This window comes from Stegostoma tigrinum, chromosome 16 (genome assembly GCF_030684315.1).
Source record: "Stegostoma tigrinum isolate sSteTig4 chromosome 16, sSteTig4.hap1, whole genome shotgun sequence".
Classification (NCBI taxonomy): Eukaryota; Metazoa; Chordata; class Chondrichthyes; order Orectolobiformes; family Stegostomatidae; genus Stegostoma; species Stegostoma tigrinum.
Window position 1 is genome coordinate 39,632,065 of NC_081369.1, and position 27,804 is coordinate 39,659,868.

Sequence of the window (27,804 nt, forward strand, 5' to 3'; positions counted from 1 at the left end):
TGAATGGGGATAGTGCCTTTTTTTTTCAATTTTCTTTCGAAATTGCATGCCGTCCAGACTTGAAAACATTGCTGTTCTTTCGATCCTGGATCACTCTTCTGCTTGACTAAATTGCCGATCATATCGGCACCATGTTCTTCAAGAAAAGATTTACCAGGATGTTGCCAGGAATGGAGAACTTGACATATAAAAATATACTGGACAGTTTGGAACTTTTTCACTCCAACAGAGGAGGTTGGGTGATCATGAGGTTTATAAAATCATGAGAAACCTAGATAAGGTGAATGACAAGGGCTTTTCCACAGGGTGGGAAGTTCAAAACTAAGGGGCATATGTTTAAGGTGAGCAGAGAAAGATTTTAAAAAGGACATGGGAGGTAATTTCTTTTACACAGACTGGTTTGTGTGTGGAATGAAATGCTAGAGAAAGTGGCAGATGGAGTTACAGTTACAATGTTTAAAGGACATTTGGATAAGCTCATGAATAGAAATGGTTTGGAGGGATATGGGCCAAGTGCAGGCAAAGTGCAGTTCCAAATTGGGAACATGGTTGGTGTAGCCACGTTGGAGTGAAGGGCCTGTTTCCATACTGTATGACTCTATAACTTTATAAGTAGGTAGTTTAGTGCCTGAAGATAATTACGAATGAGTAACAATTGACCATTCCTGCAATGTTCATAATCCCGTAAATGAATAAAAATAACCTGAGTTGGTGAAATTCTCAAGAAACAAACTGTAAACTTGATCACATGGCATTTATATAATTTCCCTGGTTACCAATTTGATTAATTCTAGAACTTTTTTATTTTTCAACTTGTGCTACTGAAAAGATGGAAGGTGAGCTTTTATAGTGTACGTGAATTAAGCCTTTAATTGAGGTTCTAATGTGAAGTTCACTTCAATGAAGCTAGAAAGATATTTTAATTGGAATATTAATGTTTCAACCATTTAAAAAATTTTTGTACCTGTTTTAGTACCAAGTGTTTCTAGCATTGCAGATGCCAATCTGTAGCCAATTTGACTTACTCCATGTGATACAAGAAATGGCTGGAGGCACTGGATGCTGTATAGGCTATGAGCTCCGACAATGTTCCAGCATTAATATTGAAGGCACATGCTGTAGAACCTGTCTAGGCTGTGGCCAAATTGTTCCAGTACAGCTATAACACAGACACCTGTCTGACAATATCAAAATTTGCTGTATGTAAAAGGCAGCATACATCCAACCCAGCCAGTTATCACACCATCTCTCTATGCTTGATGATTAGTAAAGTGATGGAAGACGTTATCAACACTACTTAATAAACAGCACTTATTAATAACGTGTTCACTGAAGCTCAGTTTGATTTTTGCCAGCGTTGCTCTGATTCTTACAGCTCATTACAGCCTTGGTCTGAACATGGACCAACAAGCTGAATTCAAATTAGAACATAGAACATAGAACATAGAACAGTACAGCACAGAACAGGCCCTTCAGCCCACAATGTTGTGCCGACCATTGATCCTCATGTATGCACCCTCAAATTTCTGTGACCATATGCATGTCCAGCAGTCTCTTAAATGACCCCAATGACCTTGCTTCCACAACTGCTGCTGGCAACGCATTCCATGCTCTCACAACTCTGCGTAAAGAACCTGCCTCTGACATCCCCTCTATACTTTCCACCAACCAGCTTAAAATTATGACCCCTCGTGCTAGCCATTTCTGCCCTGGGAAATAGTCTCTGGCTATCAACTCTATCCATGCCTCTCATTATCTTGTATACCTCAATTAGGTCACCTCTCCTCCTCCTTTTCTCCAATGAAAAGAGACCGAGCTCTGTCAACCTCTCTTCATAAGATAAGCCCTCCAGTCCAGGCAGCATCCTGGTAAACCTCCTCTGAACCCTCTCCAAAGCATCCACATCTTTCCTATAATAGGGCGCCCAGAACTGGACGCAGTATTCCAAGTGCGGTCTAACCAAAGTTTTATAGAGCTGCAACAAGATCTCACGACTCTTAAACTCAATCCCCCTGTTAATGAAAGCCAAAACACCATATGCTTTCTTAACAACCCTGTCTACTTGGGTGGCCATTTTAAGGGATCTATGTATCTGCACACCAATTGAGTGAGATGGAAGTGGCTGCAATTGATGAAGTGTGGTATCAACCCTGGCACAATTGGAGTCAATTTGAATCCAAGCGTAAACTCTCCTCTCTAATTAGAATCATACCTGGCACAAAAGAAGATAGTTGTGATTTCTCGGTCAATCATCTATACTGCAGATGATGCGTTAGGCATTGGCCCAATCATTTTGGTTGCCTCACCGTCATAAGGTTAGAAGTAGGGATGTTCACTGACTACACGTTTTGGTACCATTTGTGACTCAGATGCTGAAACAGTCCATATCCAAATGTAGAAAGACCTTTTTGCAATCTCCAGGTTTGGGCTAGCAAGTGACAAACTACATTCATGCCATGCAAATGCCAAGCAACAACCATCTCCAGCAGGAGCAAATCTAACCATTGCCCCTTGATATTCAATGGCATTACCATTACTAAACCCCCCACTATCAACATCCTGGGGTTACCATTGACCAAAAACTGAACTGAATTAGCTATATAGGTATTGTGGCTGCAAGAGCAAATCAAAGGTCACGAGTCCTACAGCACATGGCTCCCTAAAGCTATCCATCATGTAACTGGCACAATTCGGAGTGACATGCAGTGCTCTCTACTTACTTGATAAGAACAGCTCTAACAGCATTGATGTTTGACATCATGCAGGGCAATGCAGCCTGCATTGCCACCGCATTGACATTCATTCACTCCCTTAGCCAGTAACACTCAGTAACAGTTGTGTGTGTCATCTACAAGATGCAGTATAGAAATTCTCCAAGGCTGTTTAGACAGCACCTTCCAAACCCATGATCACTCTTTTATCTAAAAGGGCAAGGGCAGCAAATACATGGGAATGCCACCACCTGTAAGCCCCTCACCATTTGAATTGGAAATATATTGCTGTTCCTTCAGTGTTGGTGGTTCAAAATTCTGGAGCTCCTTTTCTCCTTCACCACAACAACAACACCCCCCCCCCCCCCCCCCCCCCCGGCCAGTCAGATGCAACCCACCTGCCAGTTTGCCCCTTCAATCCCTAACCTGGCACTTTGCTCCTTCACCCAACATGCCTTAGACACTTGTCTTCTCTCAATAGCTGTTAGGACATCTTTGGAATCTTTATTGCAACAGGTGAAATGTTTGAGTTATTGCTAAGTGGATTACTATATCATCATGTATGGTGCAGGTATCTGAGACAGGCCAAACCCTAAAGTCTGGCCATAAAGATTTATGGCCAGTAGGTAGATCACCTCTAGTAGGTTTTCCATCAGTCAGATTGTTCTGACAGTAATTGAAAAATTTGGGCTGTTAGGTCAGATGGCCAAAAGTTGGTCAAAGAGATAGGATTTAAGGAATGTCTTGAAGAAAGAAAGGGCAATAGAGAAACATAAGAATATTCCAGGTAGTATCTCCCATCATAGAGCCATACAAAATGAAACCAGACACTTCAGTCCAACCCATCCGTGCCAATCTAGCACCAATACTGAGGAATATGCAACTATTGTACATTTGGGACAGTCCACACCTGAATTGTACTGAGACTCGTGTTCTTGTGAACTGTAAAACTAGGGAGGTAGAGCAGGTTTTAGACAAAATAGTGATGGCAAGGGATTGGGAATTTGTGGTAAATCAGAATGGGGGAATATGCATTGGAGAAGGGAATTATTACAGGAAATGATAGAGACAATGACTGGAAAGCACTGAGAATGCATATTGAACAGAGAATCAGCAGGTAAAACTAGAGATTACGAAAACAATAAGGACAAATTGAATTGTCCTTGAATTGTGGCATTCAAAACAAAGCAAATGAACTAGTGCTGCAAATTGAGATAGGTACAATCTAGCGACCATAAACTGAAAAGTGGCTGCAGAATTACCTAGATGGGGATGTGAATAATGAAGGTATCAGATGTTTAGGAAGGACAGGAAAGGGTGGAGGAGTGGCTCTTTTAACTAAAGATGATACAAGCACAATAGAGAAGGGGGACCTAAATTCAGGAAACTAGGATTTGGAAGTGGTCTGGATGGAGATAAGGAATGCTGAAGGCTTACTCCTGGGAATTGTGTACAGGCCCCTTAAGAATAGCCGGATGATAGGACATGTTATAAAGGGAAAATAATTGGGTACCACAGTTTTCATGGGATTTTAACCTGCATATAGACTTATTAAGACTTGTTATGCACCAACCACACAGCAGGTTGCACTAGACCTGATTTTTACCAATGAGATAAGATTAATTACTTCCTGCTGAAAGCAGCCATCCAGCTCCACACTTTATCTATAATACGATTGAACTTTGCTTAGAGTTTTAAGGGACAGACCAGCCATTCATCTTTGACTTTGTTAGTTAATCATATCATCAAGCTCAAAGATATAATTTTGCAAAGATAATTGGCAGGTCAGAAGATTGGACAGAATATGAAGCAGAACAAAGAATTACTAAAATATTAATTTGGAAGGAAAATTAGAGAACAAGAGAAAGTTAACCAGAAATATAAAAATAGGACACATTTCTTCTAAAGATATTTAAAAGACTGAACAAATTAAGTGTTGAACTTTATAGAATCTGGGGAAAGTAATAACTGAGAATAAAGAGATGGCAGATAAATTGAACAGATTTTCCATCAACCTTCACTAGAAAGGATGTAAGTAACATCCCAGAAATAGCTGCAAGTCAAGAAGTGAAAAGAAGGAAGAAGCTCATGAAAACAACAGTTGCCAAGGAATTGAGACTAAATTATGAAACCACAAGCTGACAAGCCCCCACGTCCTGATGCATTTTATCTGGGGGCCTTAAAATAAGTTGCTAGTGAGTTAGTTGTTGCTTTGGTTTTAATTTTTTCAAATTCACCTGGATTTGGGGAAAGTTCCTTTAAATTGGAAAGTAGCTAACGTAACTCCTTTTTAATCAGAGAGTAGGAAACTACAGACCAATTAGTTTAACATCAGGGGAAAATATTATAAGCCATTAATGAAGACTTTTATGTAAGAATTGAGCAGAATTGCTCCTAATTTCAATGGAAGAGGAAAAAGGTAGGTTCTATTATCTACATGTGAAACTTCATGGTATGAGGAAGATTTCGGACAAAAGGCCTTTTTAGCATTACTCAAGTTCTGAAATGGTAGAGAAGTTGAAAACAATTACATTGTCTTGATCAAATGAGAAGACACACACACCCTGGAAAATGTGGGAAATCAAAGATCTAAGGAACATGAGGAGCTCTAAGTAATTTTTGTTTTGATAAAAAAATCTTACTGGAGAACTTTCCAGGAACTGAACATAGTTTTGTCAAAGGGAAGGAAACCGCCATCTTTGCCTGTTCTCCTCTCCTCAACCATAACAATGTGGTTGACTCTTAACTGTCGTCTTGGCAGTTATGGGTGGGCAATAAATACTGGCCTCACCAGGAAAGCCCTATCCTCTGAATGAGTAAGGGGGCGAAAAAGTCCTGTTTAATTTGCTTACTGAACTTCTTTTTTGAAGAAGTAACTTATGCTGTAGATAAAGGGGAACCATTGGATATATTGTACTTGGATTTCCTAAAAGCTTTCTGATAATGTGCCACATAAAAGGTTACTCTGAGCAATAAAAGCTGATGGAGTAGGGGGTAACCTTATTGGCAGAGGTATAAAATTGGCTGGTTGGCTGGCTACCTAATGGAAGCTGAGTATGGGATTAAATGGGTCTTTTCAGGCTGGCAGGATGTCATGAACACTGTTCCACAGGGGTCCACGCTGGGGCCTCAATTCTTCACAATTTTACTTGGATGAAAGCACAAAAGATTTGGAAGCTTAAATTTGCTGATGACCCAAAGATAAGTAGAAAAGTAAGCTGTGAAGAGTACGTAAGGAGCCTTCAAAGGCTTGGAGATAGATTAAGTGACTTGAGCGAAGACCTGGCAAATGGAATACAAGTGGAAAAGTGCCAATGTCCATTTCGCAGAATAAAAACAAAATCAAATGATCTAAATGGTGAGTGGTTGCAGAGCTCTGAGATGTAGAGAGACTTGGGTATCCTTGTGTACGAATCACAGAATGTTAGTGTGCAAGGAAAGCTAATGTGATAACAAGGTGTAGAGCTGGATGAACACAGGCCAAGTAGCATCCTAAGAGGAGGAAAGCTTGATGTTTTGGGCCTCGACTCTTCAGGGGATTTCTGAAATAAATAGAGAGGAGCGGGGTAGGTGGATAGTAGATGAATAGAGGAGAAGATAGGTGGAGAGGAGGCAGACCGGTCAAGGAGGGGGGGATGGAGCCAGTAAAGGTGAGTGTAGGTAGGGAGGAGATGTCAGTCCAGGGAGAATCGACAGGTCAAGGGGTGGGATGCGGTTAGTAGGTAGGAGATGGGGGTGGGGTTTTGGTGGGAGGAAGGGCAGGTTAGGGATGAGCTGGGCTGGTTTTGGGATGCAGTAGGGGGAGGGGAGATTTTGAAGCTAGTGACGTCCACATTGATACCATTGGGCTACAGGGTTCCCAAGTGGAATACAAGTTGCTGTTCCTGCAACCTTTGGATAGCATCGTTGTGGCACTACAGGAGGCCCAGGATGGACATGTCGTCTGCGGAATGGGAGGGGGGGAGTTGACATGGTTCGCGACTGGGAGCCGCTGTTGTTTAGCGCGAACCAAGTGTAGGTGTTCTGCAAAGCAGTCCCCAAGACTCTGCAAGGACCGCTTTGCAGAACACCTACGCTCGGTTCACGCTAAACAACTGCAGCTCCCAGTTGTGAACCTTTTCAACTCCCCCCTCCCATTCAGCAGATGACATGTGCTGCAGCAGGAGGTCCAGGATGGACAGCGATGCTATCTGAAGGTTGCAGGAACAGCAACTTGTATTCCGCTTGGGAACCCTGCAGCCCAATGGTATCATAGAACAATACAGCTCAGAACAGCCCTTCGGCCCTTGATGTTGCGCAGACCTGTGAACCAATCTATATCCATTCCCCTATGCTATCCCATCATCATCTATATGCTTATCCAAGGTTTGTTTAAATGCCCCTAATGTGGCTGAGTTAACTACATTGGCAGGCAGGGCATTCCACGCCCTTACCACTCTGAGTGAAGAACCTGCCTCTGACATCTGTCTTAAATCTATCCCCCCCTCTATTTGTAGCTATGCCCCCTCGTACAAGCTGATGTCATCCTAGGAAAAAGACTCTTAACTGTCCACCCTATCTAATCCTCTGATCATCTTGTATGTCTCTATTAAATCCCCTCTTAGCCTCCTTCTCTCCAATGAGAACAGACGCGAGTCCCTCAGCCTTTCTTCATAAGACCTTCCCTCCATACCAGGCAACATCCTGGTAAATCTCCTCTGCACCTTTTCCAATGCTTCCACATCCTTCCTGTAATGGGGTGACCAGAACTGCACGCAATATTCCAAGTGAGGCCGCACTAGCGTTTTGTACAGTTGCAGCATGACCTCACTGCTCCGGAACTCAATCCCTCTACCAAGAAAATCTAACACACCATATGCCTTCTTAACAGCACTATCAACCTGGGTGGCAACTTTCAGGGATCTATGTACTTGGACACCAAGATCCCTCTGCACATCCACACTACCAAGAATCTTTCCATTGACCCAGTATTCTGCCTTCCTATTATTCTTTCCAAAGTGACTCACCTCACATTTATCTGCATTGAACTCCATTTGCCACCTTTCAGCCCAATTCTGCAGTTTATCCAAGTCTCGCTGCAACCTGCAACATTCTTCCACACTGTCCACCACTCCATTGACTTTAGTGTCATCTGCAAACGTACTAACCCATCCACCTTTGCCTGCGTCCAAGTCATTTATAAAAATGACAAACGGCAGTGGTCCCAAAGCATCCTTGTGGCACACCACTAGTAATTGGACTCCAGGCTGAATATTTTCCCTCAACCACCGCTCGTTGCCTTTTTACAGAAAGCCCGTTTCTAATCCAAACTGCTAAATCTCCCTCAATCCCATGCCTCTGTATTTTCTCCAATAGCCTACCATGTGGAACCTTATTGAAGGCTTTACTGAAGTCCATGTACACCACGTCAACTGCCCTACCCTCATCCACATGTTTGGTTACCCTCTCAAAAAACTCAGGTTTGTGAGATATTAGTCAAGGCACAAAAACAAAAGCAGGAGGCTATAATGGAACCTATAAACTGTTGTGAGAACACAACCAAAGTACTGCATGCAATTCTGGTCACCAAATCAGAGGAGATACATATCATCACTAGAGAGGTGTGGGGGTTGGGGGGGGTTCAGCAGATTGCTTCGTAGGCTACAGAGTCTGATCTGTCATGAAACATTCACCAGGAGGAGACTGTTTGTTTTCCTTGGAAAAGTGAAGGCGACAGGTGACCTGATAAATGATAAGATTGAGGAATATGGATAGAGTAGACAAAAAAAATGTTTGAGCACTGAGGAAATGCTTTACCAAGGTAGTGAGAAAGACTGGAATTCACTGCCTGAAAAGTTCATTAGACACAGTGTCAGATGTACATAATGGAAACAGACCCTTCCATCTAATTTGTCCATGCTGACCAGTTATCTTAAATCTAGCCCCTTTTGACAGCATTCAGCCCACATCCTCCAAACCCTTTTGTTCATATATATGTCCAGATGCCATTTAAGTGTTGTAATTGTAACCAGTCTCCATTTCCTGACAGCTCATTCCAAACAAAAAAAAGTGCACCTTTGGTCCTTAAAATCTTTGACCTTTCACCTTCAGTTTCCACCTTCTAGTTTTGGAATACCCCCAACCCTGGGGAAAAAATCTTGTCTATTTACTGTAACCATGCCACTCATGATTTTATAAACCTGAGGGCACCCCTCAGCTTCTCCCTGTAATTCAAACTCTCCAACCCTTGCAACGTCCTCAAATTTTGAGCCCCCTCAAGTTTCACATCATCCTTCCTATAGCAGGGATAGAAGAGCCACATGCCATGTTCCAAAAAGTGGCCTAACCAATGTCCTGTCCACAACATGACCTCCCAATTCCCGTCTATTTATTTTTCTCACTTATTCATTCATGGGAAGAGGGTGTCACTAGCTAGGCAGCCTTTTCTGCCCATCCCTAATTGCCCAGAGGGCAGTTCAGTCAGCCACATTATTGTGGGTCTGGAGTAACGTGTCGGCCAGACCAGGTGAGTACGGCAGTGAACCAAATGGGTTTTTCTGACAATCAGTAATGGATTTGTGGTCATCATTAGAATCTTAATTCCAGATATTTATTGAATTCAAATTCCATCTGCCATGGTGGGATTCAAACCCAAGTCCCCAGAACATTGTCTGGATCTCTAGATTAACAGTCCAGCAATAATATGCTTGACCATCACCTTCCCTATACTCAAATGCACTGACCAATAAAGGCAAGTATATCAAAGTACCTTCTTCATTATCCCATCTACCTGCAACTCCACTCAAAAGCTATGAATGTGCACTCCAAGGTTCTGTTCAGCTACACACCCTGAGAACTTTACCATTAAATGGAAAAGTCCTGCCCTGAATTGCCTTTCCAAAATGCAGCACCACATGTTTATCCAAATTCCAACTGCCACTTCTCAGCTGTGGATCCATCAGATAGAGGTCCAATTGTACTGAGGTAACCTTCACTGTCCACTATACCTTCAATTGGGGTCATCTGCAAACTTACTAACAATACTTGTATTCACAGTCAACATCGTTTATATAAGTGATGAAAAGCAGTGGACCTGGCACCAATCCTTGTGGCACACTGTTGGCCACAGAATTCCAGTCTGAAAGGCAACCGTCTACCACCACCCGGTTTTCTGCCCTTGAGCCAGTTCTGTAACCAAATGGCTAGCTCTCCCTCTATTCCACGTGATCTAACTTTGTCAAATGACTTACTGAAGTCCATACAGATCATGTTCAATCTGTCCTCATCTCAAAATAAAAAACACATCAAGTTAGTGAGGCATTACTTTCCACACACAAAGCCATGTTGACTATCACTAATCAGTCCATGCCTTTCCAAATAATTTTAAATCCTATTCTTCAGGATTCCCTCCAACTTCTGTGCCACCAATGTTAGTCTCTCCAGTCTAAGTTACCTGTCTTTTCCCTTATCACCTTTCTTAGTTGCACTATATCAGACAACTTCCAGTCGTCTTGCACCTCACCTGTGGCTATCAATGGTACAAGCATCTCAGTAAAGGGTTCAGCAATCACTTTCCTAGCTTCACAAAGCTCTAGGGTACACCTAATCAGGTCCCAGGCACTTATCCACCTTTAGACGTTTCAAGCTGTCCAGCACCACCACCTGATATGGAAGTTTTTCCAAGATGTCACTAAATATGTTCTTTATCTTCCACATGGTTCTCCTCGTAAACACTGGTGCAAAATACTTCACTATCTCCCCCCACTCCTGCGGTTCCACACAGCCTTGCTGATCTTTAAGAGGCCCTATTCTCCCTCAGTTACCTTTTTATTCTTACTGTTTGTCAAATTCCTCAACAGAATTTGCGAAACCATATTTTACCCTCATAATTTCCCTCATATGTATATTCCTACTGCCTTTGCTCTTCTAGGGATGCACCCTATCTCTGCTGTTTGCAAAAGTTTCTATTTCTCTAGTTATCCAGCATTTCCTGCACCTACCAGCCTTGCCCTTTACCCAAATGGGAACATACTGTCTCTGAACTCCTGTTATTTTCGAAACCTTCCCACTTTCCAGCTGTCCCTTTGCGTGCAGGTAGTCAGTTTTTGAAAGTTATTTGCCCAATGCCGTCGAAAGTTGTCCTTCCTCCTGTTTAGAAGTTTAGTTTTTAAGATCTTATCTATCCTTTTTCCATCACTATTTTAACACTAACAATGGTGGTTACTGGCTCCAAAGTGTTACCCCATTGACATCTCAGACACCTACCCTGCCTTATTTCCCACGTGTAGGTCAACCTAAAGCTTTGCACCTTCCTTAGTAGGTACAATCACACACTGAATCAGAAAAATTTCTAGTACACATAAAAATTCCAAGTCCTTAACATTTGCAAAGTTAAAATCCTGTACTGTAACAACGCTATCATTCTTACAGATAAGAGATCTCCGTACAAATTTGTTTCTCAATTTCCTGCTGACAATGGGGGTGATCATCCTCCCCACATACAGCTGTTGTTGTTATCCCTAATCAAAAAATGCCACTCCTCTACCTCTCGTGCTCCCCTTCTTGTCCTTCGTAGTGCTACTATATACAAGAACATGAAGTTGCCAGTCCTGTCCATCCCTGAGGCACATTTCTATGTTATAATGTCCCAGTCCCACATTTCAGTGTGGACTTCACAAGCTTCAAAATCTCCCCTCCCCTTACTGCATCCCGAAACCAGCCCAGCTGATCCCTGCCTCCCTAACCTGTCCCTCCTCCCACCTCAAGCCCCACACCCATCTCCTACATACTAACCTCATCGCAACCCCTTGACCTGTCCGTCCTCCCTACCTACGTTCTCTCCTTTTTACTGGCACCATCTCCGCCTCCTTGACCAGTCCGTCTTCTCTATTCATCTTCTACCCACCTCCCCCTCTCTCCTTATTTATTTCAGAGCCCCCTTCTCCTTCCCCCATTTCTGAAAAAGGGTCTAGGCCCGAAACGTCAAGCTTTCCTGCTCCTATGATGCTGCTCAGCCTGCTGTGTTCATCTAGCTCTACTCCTTGTAATCTCTGATTCTCCAGCATCTGCAGTTCCTACTATCTCTGAACTTAATAGGATGTTATCTTTTATTGAGAAGAGAATTGAGTGCTAGAATAAGAATGTGCTGCAGTCATATAGGGTTATTGGTTGAGACCATGTACAATATGGCCACTACTTGTGGAAGAATGTTGATATGTTGGAAGCAGTTCAGAAAAAGTTTACTTGACTAATATCTGCATGAGATGATTGTCTCCTGAAGTAAGGCTAGACAAGCTAGCTCTGTATCCTGTGGAATTTAGAAGAGTTGGAGGTGATTTAAGTAACATATACAAGATCCTGATGTGACATCAACCTTATGGATGTTGAAAGGATGTTTCTTTTCTCGGAGAATCTAGAATTAGGGGTCATGTTTTAAAAGTAATGGATTGCCTCTTTAATGTAGAGATGAGAAAAGATTTTGAGCATCATAAGTTTTCAAAATTCATTAAAGGAATGTAGAGTTAAGGTTAAAATCAAATCACCCATGATTTTATTGAATGGCAGAGCAGGCTTAAAGGACCAAGTGGCTTACTTTAGTTCATTGCTCATTTGTACCAATTGTGGAATAGTCTTAACATTGGAGATATTCAAGAAACCAGAATTAGAGGAGTGCTGATATGACTGCTTTAGTGCTGGAGACCGTTACAGAAATTGGGACTAGTGAGACCATGGAGACACTTGAAAAGAAGGATGACTTTGCTTTTGAATCGAGGCATTGCTAATTGAGTAAATTTAAATTCTTATTATGGGCAGTACACAATATGATGAAGATTATAATAAAATTGGACATATTACTGAAACTGCTTAATTTTTCTTAAATTTCAGTGGAACAGAGACTGGAATCTGTTATCCATATGTGAACTCTGCAGTAAGGGGTGGTGTTTTGATTAAAAAAAACCTTTCTCCTAGAGCTAAATTTTGCACTACCAAATTTAGTTAAATAGTAGAAACAATTAAACAATTGCAAACAATTAAATCAGCTTGACAAATGAGAAAATAAACATATCCTGGAAAGTATGGGGAACCAGAAGTATAATTAGCAGGAGGAAATCAAAGTAATTGCTATTTTTAAAAAAAATTACTGGAGAAATTTACAGGAACTGAAGGCTTGCATCCTGGACCAATTGATTTGCAAGCTGAATGGGAAGAGCTGTGGAACACTAACCAAATGCTAACTGAGGTCTTTAAATCTCTGCAATTTTTAAAATATTGGGAGTGGCCTGCTGGTCAATCTCACCCTCCCAATATTCCATTCCCATCACTATCTCAGGATTTTTTTTTTTGGCTTTAAACACCCATCCCACACTCTCAAGTCTCCCACACTTGTCACTACCTGTGTTAAAGTTCTCTCTTCCACTCTGTCTGGAGCCGTGGCAATTTTCAAGCACCAAATGGCTTCACAATGGGGAAATTGTTTCAGAAACGCAGGCATAGATTTCTAAGAGTCAACTGTAAGAATAGTGAATATTGATCATGATCTTCCACAGTTCTCTAGATTCTAGAATAGTTCCCATTGATTGGAAGATAGCAAGTATAATCCTGCTGCACACAAGGAAGGGAAAAGGGAAAACTGAATAAAATGCCAATTAGCTAAATGTCAAAGGTAAGGAAAATGCAAATATTCAATTAAGGACGTGGGGGGGAAAAGGCACTTGGAAAAACACAGATTGACAGTTTTAGCATGGTTTTACACAAGGAATTCACATTTATTGAAGCTATTGATTTTTCAGGATGTCCAAGAAGAAAAGGGGAAACTGTGTGTACTTCATTTGAATTTTGAGAATGAATTCCATTTGATGCCACTTAAAATTTGGTACTCCACATTGGGGTTTACAGGACTGGGAGTAGTATGTTAACTTGGATCGAGCACAGATTCATAAAAAGAAAATGGGAGTGTTAGGAAGATAATTCCATCCTACTGTTTTGAAAATGACTACTTATTTAAAGTGCTACAAGGATCAGTGATTGGACCTAAGCTGTTTGCAATCTACATAAGTGACTTGGAGGGAACTGTAACATATCCATATTTACTGATAGTACCAAGCTGAATGGGAGTGTAAGTTGTGAGGAGAATCTACGAAGTTTATAGATCAGTTAAGTGATTGAACAAGAAGCTGGCAAATGAAATATGCTGTGGGAAAATGTGAAATTATCCACTCAGATAGGAAAATAAAAAATAGGATGTGTTTTTAAACTTGGGAAACAATTAATATTGGGATTCAGAAGGTTTTGTGCATCCTTGTACACAAATCACAAGATAACATTCAGATGTAACAAAGAATTAGGAAGGCAAACCATATATTCATTTGTTACTTAAGGCTCAGATCATTAAGAATAAGGTATCACACCTGGAGTACGATATACCGTATTGATTTCTTAACTAACCAAAAATATACTGAAGAGTGCAAGTAAAGTTCACTTCTTTCCTGGGTGAAAGAACTGTTCATCAAGGAGAAATTGAGTAAAATTGACTTGTATTCAGTTCAGAAGAATTAGATTATCTAATTGAAACATAAAATTCTTAGCATCCACCTAGATAGACCTTCTGTAAGACGGTCTCTCGTGCTGCATCTAGTGGTAGCCTTAGGATAAATGTTAACGATTTAGAATTAACTTGAGGAGAAATGCATTTCATTCTGAAGATTGTGAACCTATTGAGATTGTCAAATCTGGATGCCTGTGGGTGCTAAGTCATTGAGTATATTCAAGAATCAGTGATTTTTGCACAGTAAGAAAATTGGGGGATATGGAGATTAGGTTGGAAAATGAAATTTAGTGAATGATAGACTGAGGGACTTAGTCTAATTTTGCTATTTTTGTTTAGTGTGCTTGCATATGTCTGTTAAAACCTTTTATGATGAGTGCAGTTGTGTCAAATCTGGTACAAGTATAAATAATGGGACATACTAAGAAAGTTTCAAATTATGTTTTAGAAGTGATTTGAGCATTTGGTCTTGGGTATTACGGTGTCAATAGTTTGTTTTTTTTTTATTTTTCCCTGCAGACCTGCATCAAGGTGTTCAACTGGCTCTTTCCATCCTGGGTCTGTTCTCAGCCTATGTTGTTGTTATACTGAGCATATTTTTTGCCAGTGAAATTATTCCAACTGTAGTTAGGTAAGTGCGATTATGGTATTTGTATAAATGTAATTATTTTATGAACTTTTTGATGTAACTAAAATTTATGACTTTAATTTGAATTAAAGTGGCAAATGTGGGTCTTCTGCATTATTGTGACATTCTAATACTAAAAATACACTAGAGGTAACAGTGAAAAGGTAAAACTCAAATGTTAAATTATTTCAAAATTGACTTTTGGATCTGAAAGCTGAATGTTATTTGTAATGCTTTAGATTTGATTTCTGAGGATGGCATCAAAAGCGTGGTGAACATTTTGCTTCTGAACTTGCTTAGCCTGTGTCTTTCTCCTCGTCCCCTCCCTCCCTCCACCCCCAAATCAGCATCTGGCTGAAAAAAATGCAGACTTTGGTGGGTTTTTTTAAATTCATTTGTGGGATGTGGGTTTCGCTGGCTGGCCAGCATTTATTATCCATCCATAGTTGCCCTTGAAAAGGTGGGGGTGAGCTGCTGCCTTGAACCTCTGCATTCCTGTGGGTTGACCCACAATGCCATTAGTTTGGGATTCCAGGATTTTGACCCAGCAACAGTGAAGAAGCGACAATATATTTCCAAGTTAGAATGGTGAATGGCTTGGAGGGGAACTTTTGAATATGGCTGACTTCCCAGCCTGCTGCCCTTGTCCTTCTAGACGGCAGTGGTTGAGTTTGGTAAGTGTTGTCTGTGGATCTTTGAGTTTCCGCAGTGCATCTTGTATACAGTACACAGTACACAGTGCTGCTGCTGATCATTAGTGGTGGACAGAGTGGATATTCGTGGATGTTGTGCTAGTCAAGCGGACTACTTTTTCCTAGATGATGTCAAGCTTCTTGCACGTTGGAGCTGCACCCATCCAGGCAAGTGGGGAGTATTCCAACACTCCCCTGATTTGTGCCTTTGTAAATGATGGACAGGTTTGGAGTGTCAGGAGGTGAGTATTTCTAGCCTTTGAAGTCTTGAGTGTTTGAGCAGGAACCTGGATTAACACATGTACTTGGATTCAGTAGCTGAGGTCTAATGCATCACATTTTTTCGTTACTATTTAAATCACAGGAGACTGGAAGATCAAGGTCATTTGATTTTAAAATAATAAGCCACTAACGGCAAAATCACTTTCTTCCCTGCTGTCTGCGCACCAGAAAATGACTGTCAGCCTTATTTGGTATATTTTCATAAACCACATCTCCAAGTAAAATTTCACCAAGATAATGGACTGGAACTATACACATGTAGATTTTTAAAATATTTTAAGCTACTTGGGTTCAGTATCATGTAATTGATTTTATTACTGTGTGGAAAATTCTTTCCCTCTGAGGGCACAAGTGTGAGTTTGTGCTATTTCTATACATGAAAAGCTGTATATTTGAAACAAAGGTTTTTAACTCTAGTATGAAATTATGTATTAAATTTTTCTTTGGAATAGGGTGTTATATTTTTGACCTAGAGATTGTATACTAATCCTTTTGCGGTAAACATACTGCCAGGCAGATGGTTAAATACTCAGTGGAAGATTACCAATGTTGCCTCTAATATTTTCTTCTGCTACACATGGACTTCCGGTCCATGCACGTCTGCATTTTCCGGAAGCAGACGCTAATGGTCTGCACAGAACTTCCCAATGTGGTCATGCGACTTGGAAGGAACATTGAAAACTACCTATGGGAAAAGTAGAGGGAATTGAGGAATGAACTCAGTCACACAAATCATTGGTCCCAACTATGAGCAGTAACATATAGCACAGAATAGGTTAGATTGTGTAAAGATAGGATTGCGTTAATATTTTCCTGACTAAGAGTGCATTGCTGTAGCTGGATATCTGATGCTATGTTAGACTTTCCCTACACCAAAAAAAGTTTCTCCATTTTAAGTTGCTGAAAGTCCAAGCTGATGATGGTGCAGTAAGAAAATGGGAATGGGCTGCGCAGCTAATAGGCTATTTCCATAACAGTACGATTTAGGTTTGGAAAATAAACGTGAAGAATTGAGGACAGGTGTGAATTTACCACTGCATTTTAATGTAAAATAGAGCAAGGAAAAATAAGAGAAGTAAAGAGAAAGTAAGAATGTTAATTTTGTTTCTTGAAATTTATTTGCCAAACCAAGAGCAATATGTCATATTCATGAATTTTGTATCGGATCAGAGAAACTCAAGTAGCAACTTATGGGTATTTACATTTCACCACAAACTACCAGCCCCATTTGAAATTGCTAAATAGTTTGTACATAAATAACAATGTGCATCATTTGCCCTGTTATTTTGCTGGCCAATAATGAGTTAAGTCATTAAGTACTTTTTATAATTAACCTTACAAGTTTTTCACTTTTACAAAATGTTTTCACAGAGGTGCAGGCTTAGGCCTTGTTATGGCAACAGGCTGCATTGGAAAAGCAACATCTCCAATAATGGATCTCCATAATAAACATGGCTTCTTTCTTCTGCACGTTGTGTTTGCCTCTTTTGCTGTCCTCTCAGTGTTGTGTATCATGTTGCTTCCAGAAAGCAAACGGAAGCCACTCCCAGAGTCTTTAAAAGATGGTGAAAATCAGAGACGCCCTCCAATGTATTTATCACGAAACAAGGATAGAGCTCCTCTGCTTCGATCATATCAACATAGGTGTTATAATCCAGAAAACTATTCCAAGCTTGTAACTGCAACCAAGAAAATACTGGCCCATAATGTCCATTTTGAATCACAGGATCTTGTAAATGAAAATGTGATTGATCAGATAAGAGAGACAACATCTTAGCCAATCCTTTTGTGATGGATATAGAATTGTTTATATATTCTCCAGTATTGCATATTTTACACAAGAAGTGCCATTTAGGCATTACAAACTGTATTTTCTAAGACCTAATTTCGGCTTTGTTTCTGACACTCAAATATTGGTTGAATTGTGGGGAAGGCAAATTCTTCATAATTCCATTTTTCTAAAGGCTTATTTCCATAATAATAGATTATGCATCAGGTTTAAAAGAACATTGTTGAATATACTTTTAGCATGTGTACATCTTTAATGATATATAAACTAGGCTTGTCTTGTGCCATCTTGCAAATAATGTGCATGATGTGGTCTGTTGATTATTACACAGCCTAATGACTCATTAAACTTTTCTTTGAAACAACTTGGCATGAAATATTTTTGTAGTATCCATTCTCTTAATTGCCTTGTAAACATCTTAGTATGGGCTGAACCTATGTTTTAAATTTATTTTGATTCATGGAGGTTAAATTTCTGGCTCTTTTTTCTCTATACTAGAAACCATTGATCAAATCTTTTGTATGGATAGTGTTACTAATAAGTTGTCACTCAACCTGGGTAGTTGATTTTTGCTAACAAAGAACAATAGAGCAGTATAATTTGAGGATTAGGATTCATTATTAATTATGACATATGTTCGCTATTACCCAATTTAAATCTTTATATTTTTGTAAGATAACCTAGCAAAAGGCTTTAGAGAAAACCAGAAAACCTTTTGTTTTGTTTGTCTCTGTTTATACGGTGTAGTGTGGATATTGAACCACGGACAAATGTACTTGGAAGTTTTAGTTTGAAATCGATTGCCAAATCTCTAATGCTTTCTCTTTTCTTTAAATGCTAGAAACTGGGTAATTTTTTTGAACTAAGCACTAAAGAAATGATTACTCAGACTTTGACCCTATTCTTCACAATTGTGACATGGTAATCATTTGTGTATGAATCAAGGTGTGAACTAAATCAAAGTTGCAAGTTAGTTTTTCTTTAAATAAAAGGTGTCAGTTTGATTTGTGTAAAGTTGAGTATGGGTAGTAGCTAAATTGGATTTTCTTCAAACCTGTTCATGGAATGTGAGCATCACTGCCCAGGCTAGCATTTATTGTCCTTGAGCAGAAGATGATCATTCATAAATCATCATCTATCTGACAGATAACAAGGTGTAGAGCTGGATGAACACAGCATGCCAAGCAGCTTCAGAGTAGCAGGAAGGCTGACGTTTCAGGCCTAGACCCTTCTTCAGAAATGGGGGAGGGTCTAGGCCCGAAACGTCAGCCTTCCCGCTACTCTGATGCTGCTTGGCCTGCTGTGTTCATCCAGCATCTGCAGTTCCTACGATCCGACAGATATTCCAGTTTCAAACCTAGTGCTGATTTTTTTTTTTTTTTTTTTTTTTTTTCCCCTGCCAAAACAGGTTACTTGACTTTTTTACATGATGTTTGATTTGGCAAAGGCAAGATTAGGTCTACCAAATTAGTTCCAGTCCAGATTTAGGGTAGGTAAATGCTGAGGCAAACTACTTAATAGGCCAGCTACAGTTTTCTGGAGTGTGTTCCAAGTTCTTTGAAGTTTGTCAGACTGTTTGACACCTTTTTAACCTGATATATGAAATCAATGACCCATATACTAACATATTCAAGTCAACATGTTCAGAGATGTTATCACACACCTCTGGTGGAGGTGGGACATAAAGCCTGGGCCTTCTGGCTCAGAGGTAGGGGCACTACTAAGGTGCCATATGAGTCAGCCTTTTTAATAACACTGTTGAACCCTAAAATGCTGATAGGCAGAAAAATCGCCCATACAGAAATAAATACTGCTTTTTTTCCAACCCTATATTTTAAAAAAAGGTTAGACGGTTACGCTTTGCCAAAAAAAAATGCATTCCGCCACTTCACAACTCTTGTTCAATAAAGATACCATTGCTAAAACAGACAAAAGAACAAATTACTGTAACCTGGCAAAAGCTGTTAATTAGATAAAACATTTCCATTCATCAAAAATCTGCTTTCCCCACTGAACTAATTCATTTGGTAGGCTTGGGAGGTCAGCGTATGAATTAGTAATAGGATAGAGTATTTACTCCTCCATCACTTTCATTCGCCACCTCTAATATTAACAAGGTCATGTCTGATCTCATTGTGGGCACGTGAGTTCCAAAGACAATAGTCAGGGAACAAATTCTTTCCACTCTCCATCTTAAACTGGAAGCTCCTTATTTTCAAACTATGACCCATAAGAGTAACCACCTTTTCAGCATCCAAGTTGTTAAATCCTCTGTGGATCAAATTTTTGTTAAAGGAGGATCCAGTCTGTCCAACCTTTCCTTGGCTGAGAGTTGCTTTATAAGGTGCCACTTGAGTGAACCTTTAATGAATGTATTTGCATCCTTAAATAATGACATCAAAATTATACACAACACAACAGGTGTGAGCACATCAAAGCTATACACATGGATGTGAGTTTGCTCACTGAGCTGGAAGGTTTGTTTTCAGACATTTCATCACCATTCTAGGTAACATCATTGGTGAAGCACTGGTGTTATGTCCCGCTTTCTATTTATCTGTTTAGGTTTCCTTGGGTTGGTGATGTCATTTCCTGTTCTTTTTCTCAGAGGGTGGTAGATTGATTTGGAGCCTATCTACCACCCTCTGCGATAAAGAACAGGAAATGACATCACCAACCCAAGGAGCCCTAAACAGATAAATAGAAAGCAGGACATAACACCAGTGCTTCACCGGAGGCTCACTGATGATGTTACCCGGAAAGGTGATGAAACATCTGAAAATGAACCTTCCAGCTCAGCGAGCAAACTCACATCCAGAACCTCAACCTGAGCTACAAATCTTCTCAACTCGCAAGCTATACATGTATTAAAAAAAATCCCAATTTTATATTCCATTTCCCTTGTAGTAAATGTCAACATTCCATTTGCCACCTTAACCACTTGCTGCATTGTACAGATCTAGTCATACATCTATATCTCCAGTACCTTGCAAAATAGCTCAACTGAATTAGTAAATGCATGGTGAAACAAAGGCATAAATAGCTGTAATGAAGGACTAGTGAGTTACATATCCCCATATGCTGATATTACCAATATAAATGGCAGCAGGAGATTGCAAAGGTAAATTGATAGATAAATGAGCAGGCAGATTGAACTGGTTAAATAATAGGATTTACATAGATTAGATTTGTATTCCTTTGATCATTGAAGATAAAGCAATATGTATTTGGAGCTTAGGGTGATCAAGGGAGTGAGTAGAAACAGCTTCCTCTGAAAGGGAGGAGGTGGTGTAGCAGCAATGCCACGGGACTAGTATCCCAGGACCCCAGGCTCATGTTCTGGGATTACAAATTTGAATTTCACCATGGTAAATTAAAATAGAATTTAAAAATAGTGATTGACATAATCTCTTTAGGACTGGGAAATCTTTTCTTACATGGTCTGGCCCACATGTGAGTCCAGATCCATATCAAGGCGGTGACTCTTAACTGCCCTCTGAAATGACCTAGCTGTTCAGTTGCATCAAAGCTGCTACAAAGTCTAAAGTCAAATGGTCCACCTAGCTTTGGCCTAGGTACTGTAAAAAATCAACAGTGAGCCCAGCCCTGCAAAATCCTCACTGACAAATTAGAGACTGCAGTTCCATAGGTTAGTCAAGCAGTAGCCTGACGTAATCATACTCATGGAATCATGCTTAGAGACACCACTATTCCAGGGCATGTCCTGTCCAACCAGTAGGACAGAACCATCAGACATGACTGCATGGACCTTTTACTGGCCAACTTTGTAAGCTCACGAGGTCCACTGACTTGCCCACACTCCCTTGCACTGGATGGCCAAAGATCAGGAGTGCGGGGCTGAAGTGGAACTAAAAACACAACAAAACGTATTTCAAATGATTAAAAAGGGGGTGCAATTACTCACAACTAATATATAGTTGTGGTCCGCAGACTCCACAGTACCACAAAATAAACTGTTGATTTGGGAGTCTGTGAACTACCACAATCTGTGACTATGTGAGACTGCTGCATGGGATGCTGTCCACCCATGACCCTGATGGAAAGTGGGAATATGGGTAGTAAAACAGCATGCTAAGTTGTTTACAGACGGTGGATAAAGGAGTAGACGTGCATAGTATGCAGCAGCAGCCCGAACAAAAAATCCTCCTTGCCAGGCAGTAGGATGTGAAGGGCATTCACGTGAGATGGCTCAGGTTGTGGGCTGTGGGCTCCTAACGGATGTTCAGGAACCTGGGGCCGATGTGAAATTCTGACTGACCAGTGATGTATGCAGGCAGGGTTTTCATTGTACAGTTGGTGCATGATATTGGGTAGAACTATTTATTGTAAATAATTCTAACCACAAGTAAACCAAACTAAGGAACTTTATAAAAACCGAAAAAACTGCAAATGCTGTAAATCATGAGCAAAAACAAAGTTGCTGGACAAGCTCAGCAAATCTGGCAGCATCTGTGACGGAAAAAACAGAGTTAATATTTTGGGTCTGGTGACCCTTCATCACAACTGATGGTGGCTGGGAAAATGTCAATTTACATGCATAAAATAGGGAAGTGGGTGGTGTAGAGAGTAAACGGTAGGATAGAGCCCAGACAGCAAGAAAGATGGTTGGACAGACAAAAGAGTTGCTAATGATCAGGCTGGAAGGGTAAATAGTTGTTAAAGGGAACTGTTAGTGTCTAACGGGGGTGTGTAATAGTAGGTTATGTGATAGCAAGGCCTGGTGTGTGGGTTGGGGGCTGGGACATGGGAGAGTTTAGGCCGTAAAATTATTGAACTCAATATTGAATCTGGAGGGCTGTAGGGTCCCCAAGCGAAAACTGAGGTGTTGTTTCTCCAGCTTGCGTTCGACTTTGCTGGAACACTGCAGCAAGCCAGAGACAGAGATGTAGGCCAGGGAGCAGGATGGTATGTTAAAATGTCAGGCAACAGGTTGTTCAGGGTCTTTCTTTGCGGACAGAACGTAGATGTTCTGCAAAGCAGTCACCCAGTCTATGCTTTGTTTCCCCAATTTAGAGGAGACCACATTGTGAGCAGCAAATGCTGTCAACTAGATTCTGGGATGTGCAGGTGAAGTGTTGCTTCACCTGGAAGGTATGTTTGGGCCCTTGGATACTGGGGAGGGAGCAGGTAAATGCGCAGGTGTTACACCATTACCGGTTACAGGGGAAGGTGCCATAGGGCTGTGGGGAGGTGTTGGGGGTGAAGGAAGTGTGGACCAGGGTGTCCCGGAGGAAACTGTCCCTGTGGAAGCTTCATAATTTGAAACTTTATAACTAGTGTGCAACTGCCCTTGTGTCTCCTGTGAAGATGTGAAAACCTGAAGAAGGAGATTTCAGAACAAAATGTCTTAAGAAGCAAAAGAAATGTTTCACTGAATCCTGTGAATTGATGCTATTGAACTATGTTGCCCCAGTACTTTTCCTTCCATCCATAACACCAATGTTTTTGTTTTTCTGTATGTATTTATGAACACTAACTATAAAGCCTCTCAATTACTACATAAAGGCAACAACATGCAATAACCAGTAGGAGGAAATAACTGGCCTTCAGACTTCAAGTACTTTTACTGAAGAGAGATAGAGATGCAGAACCTGCCCTTCCAACAGTCTAGACGCTTCCCATCCTCTGTTGTAAACATCCAAACTGTTCACCTGCCCAGGAACCAATCAGGGAGCTGATGTTTCCTGCGTCCATAACTGGTCACCTTTATACAATGCAATCAGATTTGTAGGCCAAATCTAATAATGTGTACATGTTTGATATTATATTGTCTTATTTCTCATTTCTCCCCACCATCTCACCCTATCGGTTGACTGAAACAGCAGTATAAATATAATGCATTCCAATAACTTGTCTCAAAAAGTGCAACAGTTCCATTTGCAATCCTTGGTTTTAAAACAGTCCTTTTGCATTTCAGCCTATAGTCAAAAACAAAGAAAAAAAGACAAGATATGATCTCTACAAAGCTGACATCGTGATAAATTTGGTAAAAAGTGAATCAGCCAAAGCCAGGGTCAGTTGTTTGGGTAGTCATGGGGCAAGAACAACTGTTGCCTAGAGTTCAGACAAATGTGGCCATTTGTGAACCTAAAATGAAATGAGAGATAAACTGTAATTCCTCAGAATATGTGTATTTTACAGAAAGTTTATCCTGACCTTTGGTAAGATAATTATTTGTTTAACAAATTTATTGAATATGACAGGATAGAGAATTTTGCACTTGCTTCAAGAGTTTAGATTAGATTAGATTCCCTACAGTGTGGAAACAGGCCCTTTGGGCCAACAAGTCCACACCGCCTCTTGAAGCATCCCACCCAGACCCATCCCCCTATAACCTACACACCCCTGAACACTACAGGCAATTTAGCATTGCTGATCCACCTAGCCTGCACATCTTTGGATTGTGGGAGGAAACTGGAGCACACGCACGCAGACACAGGGAGAATGTGCAAACTCCACACAGACAGTTGCCCAAGGCTGGAATCAAACCTGGGTCCCTGGCATTGTGAGGCTGCAGTGCTAACCACTGTGCCGCCCTAATTTTACAGGCTGTCTTAATAAATGATAAATAGTGTCTACTGGGTGCTCCAATTTCCTACAAACTGTTCAAGATAGCAATTAATGTTATATTGTTACAAGTTGATGATTACCCTGCTTCATAGTATTCAGTCAATTATTTTGAAAGTGACTATATCATTGTCAGAGAAAGTACTCCACAAATGAAACAGAAGTGTTAAACCTTGTTTTGGCTTTTGAACAGTTTGAAATAAAATCTTCAGAAAATATATGTAAACCAGTTTGCTTCACTGGAGTCTGTTGCTGCAATCATTTACTTAAAAATTGCTCCCTTTTGGGAAGGAATAACATAATTGCAAACACTTTTTCCAGAGTTTGATTATTCAATTGGGAATCACGTTGCTGCATAAATAACACCTACAATTTTAAATTCTGCCATGTTTTGATCAAGTTACTGAGAATATCAGACGTTGGACATTTGAAGTTTGATTAAAATATGATGTGCTTTGATGTTATGGTTCAAAGGCTTGTGAAAAGTTCCTTACTTTGGTGAGAGCAAGAACAAAGTTGCTGGAAAAGTTCAGCAGGTCTGGCAGCATCTGTGAAGGAGAAAACAGAGTTAATGTTTCGGGTCCAGTGACCCTTCCTCAGAACTTTGGTGAGCCTTTTTTTCTTTTGAGAGGGGATGTGTAATGGCTCACATGCTTGTTTGGAAATATTATGTTTTTTGGTTGGCTGCCTTTAAAATTTTCCCCTTGCTGGTGTGATGAGAGCAATGGAGAGAATAGTGGAAAATACAAAGAAAATGAACATACCAGAATCTCAATGGTGATAAAAATGTTTTTTCACTTTCCCCTTAAGCTTCAGACAGCTACTTCAGAATCTCAATTCTGGTAACCACCTTATTTCCATAAATTTGCATCCCAGTAACAAACATATTTGGTTTATTTATTTGCCACTTCTTATTCTCCTGCATATCTCTGAGAAACTGTACAGCATTTTCCCCAACATTTAAATGAGAGCCAGTACTTGACAGCAGCAGTTCGCTAATTGCCTGTCCTAAACATTGTCCAAATGTTTTTCAGCGCAACGATGCTGCATGGATGGCACTCTCCTCAACCTTCATCCAAACCAATCTGCCTCAACAAACTACCAGCCTTATCGCTGATCATGGTTACTCTCCGTTCAACTCAGACACCACTACAGCCCTTCAATGTTTTACTTTCGGATGTGGAGTCCTTGTGCATGATTCATAAAAACTTAACATCCAAATTCAGTGGCTGGTAGGGAGAGCAAAAATAAAATTAGCTTTCATTTCAAAGTGAATGAATTATAAAATAGGAAGGTCTTGCTGAAACTGTACAAAGCATTAATCAGAATACTATGAACAGTTTTAGTCTGCTTATATGAGGAAAGGTAGCCTGGTATTGAAGACAGTTCTGAGAAGGTTCAGAAGGTTGATCCTGGATATCACAGGATTTCCTTAGGTAAAGTGGTAGAGTAGGTCAAGGTCATACTCATTTGGAGTTTAGAAGAAAAGGGAGCCAATAATGTTCTTCTGGGGCCTGACAAAGTAGATGTTGAGAGGTTGTTTCCCGTTTGGGAGTGTGTGGGGTGGGGGGTGATGTAAGGGGTCACCCAGGTAGGGCAGAGATGAAGAGGAACCTTTTTCTCTCAAAAGGTTAGTGAATCTGTGGAATTCTTTACCACAGAGGACTGTTGAAGCTGGGTAATTAAGTATGATCAAGGCTGAGAAAGATTTATAATTAATAAGGGATCAAAAATTATAGCGATAAGGCAGGAAAGTAAAGATTATCAGAGCAGCCGTGATCTCCTTGAATGGTAGTGTACGCTCAGTTGGTGGTACGGCCTACTTCTGCTCCTTCGGCTTATGATTTTACAGTTTGTTTTATTTGAAATGTGGCACCTTTGCAATGTAGTGCTGCATTTTAAATTCATGTTATCTAATTTTTATGGCTGGACATTGTTGTATGTAGTCCATTTTAATGTGCTTTGGGGGTAGGTAAGGTACATTAAAAATTAGGCAACCTTTTGTTTAACAATTTATTCCTCCACTCCAATTTGCGGAAAGTTTTTTTAATTCTATGCTGTATCATGTTCAAGTGATCATAACTCAAACTACTGCATGCATTTACTCTTTATGATCAGAAGTCTCCTCTTATGTCATGCTGTTTTATAATCTCTGCATCCCTCCTTTCTTTTAAGATTCTCTCTAACTGTATCTCTGATCAATCCTTTAATCACCTCCCAAATTCCTTTACTTGCCTTTTTCAGAAATACAACATATATACAAATTATTGGTGGCGCTAAATTAATTTATGGATACCATGGTTAAGGCACATTACATTTTCAAGTATATTAAAGTGGTTTAATCAATGCCAAACTGTTCTAAACATTGTATCGTTGGTTCTAATTTGCAGTTAGGATGAAATTCTGCCTTTGAAACAGCTTCAGGTTCTTTCTGATTCTTAGATAGCAGGAACTGCAGATGCTGGAGAACCTGAGATAACAAGGTGTAGCGCTGGAGGAACACAGCAGGCCAAGCAGCATTAGAGGCGCAGGAAAGCTGATGTTTTGGGCCTAGACCCTTCTTCAGAAGGTTGAAGAAGGGTCTAGGCTGGAAACGTCAGCTTTCCTGCGCCTCTAATGCTGCTTGGCCCGCTGTGTTCCTCCAGCGCTACACCATGTTATCTCTTTTTGATTCTTGATGGTTTGTTACAAAGCTGAACCAGTGAAATAGCACCCTCTTGTGGAGATTTAATTCATTCATCTAAATTTCCAATTTATTAATTTTGCAAAAGTCTGTTGAGATTCAGCCATATCAGTTCTAAACTTCCATTCATCAGAAAGTATTACCAAGCAGGAATGAGGAATAGAATTTACTGAGGCCAACTGGCAGCCTGACATCTACCACCAAGCCTTGTGGTACTAGCCATTGACTTGATCTCTGGGAATTCTGAGGAACAATAGATGTAATTGGCAGTGTAAACCTTACTGCCAGGACCCCCAGTGTTTTCCCAGGTGATGGGGTGGGGTGGATTTTGTTCCAGGACACCCCCCCAAGGAAAGGTGATGCTTTAGTGATATTGACACTGGTGACTCAGGTTTCAAATCCACCAAGCAAGTGGTGGATATTGAGTTCAATAAAATCTGAAATTGAAAGCATAATGACTGTTACATCATTGTAGATTCTCTTAAATCCCATTGCGCCCTTTAGGGGAGGAAAGCTACCATTCATATCTAGTCAGGCCTGCACATAACTCGACCAACTGCAATGTGGCTGACCCTTAACTGCCTTCTGAAATGGCCTAGGAATGCACTCTGTTCTGGATGTAAGTTTGCTCGCTGAGCTGGAAGGTTCGTTTTCAGACGTTACGACACCATTCTAGGCAACATCATCAGTGAGCCTCCGATGAAGCGCTGGTATACTGATGATGTTACCTAGAATGGTGATGAAATGTCTGAAAAAGAACCTTCCAGCTCAGCGAGCAAACTTACATCCAGAACCTCAACCTGAGCTCCAAATCTTCTCAAAACTCGCTAATGCACTCTGTTGTATCAACCACTAAAATGTCTCAAAAAAGGAATGAACCCAGGTGGACAAAGGCAAACTCAGCCCT

General features: G+C 40.5%; 1 protein-coding gene across 1 annotated transcript in view; it reads left to right on the forward strand.

The window, feature by feature from the left end:
• The window catches only part of slc22a31 (solute carrier family 22 member 31), a 58,697-nt gene extending 40,707 nt beyond the window's left edge, over positions 1–17,990 (forward strand). Inside the window, exons 8-9 of the mRNA XM_048546888.2 lie at positions 14,755–14,866; positions 17,209–17,990. Of these exons, the coding sequence (XP_048402845.1) occupies positions 14,755–14,866; positions 17,209–17,614 (518 nt within the window). The 3' untranslated portion in view covers positions 17,615–17,990. The remainder of the gene's footprint in view (positions 1–14,754; positions 14,867–17,208) is intronic.
• Positions 17,991–27,804: the final 9,814 nt, after the last annotated feature.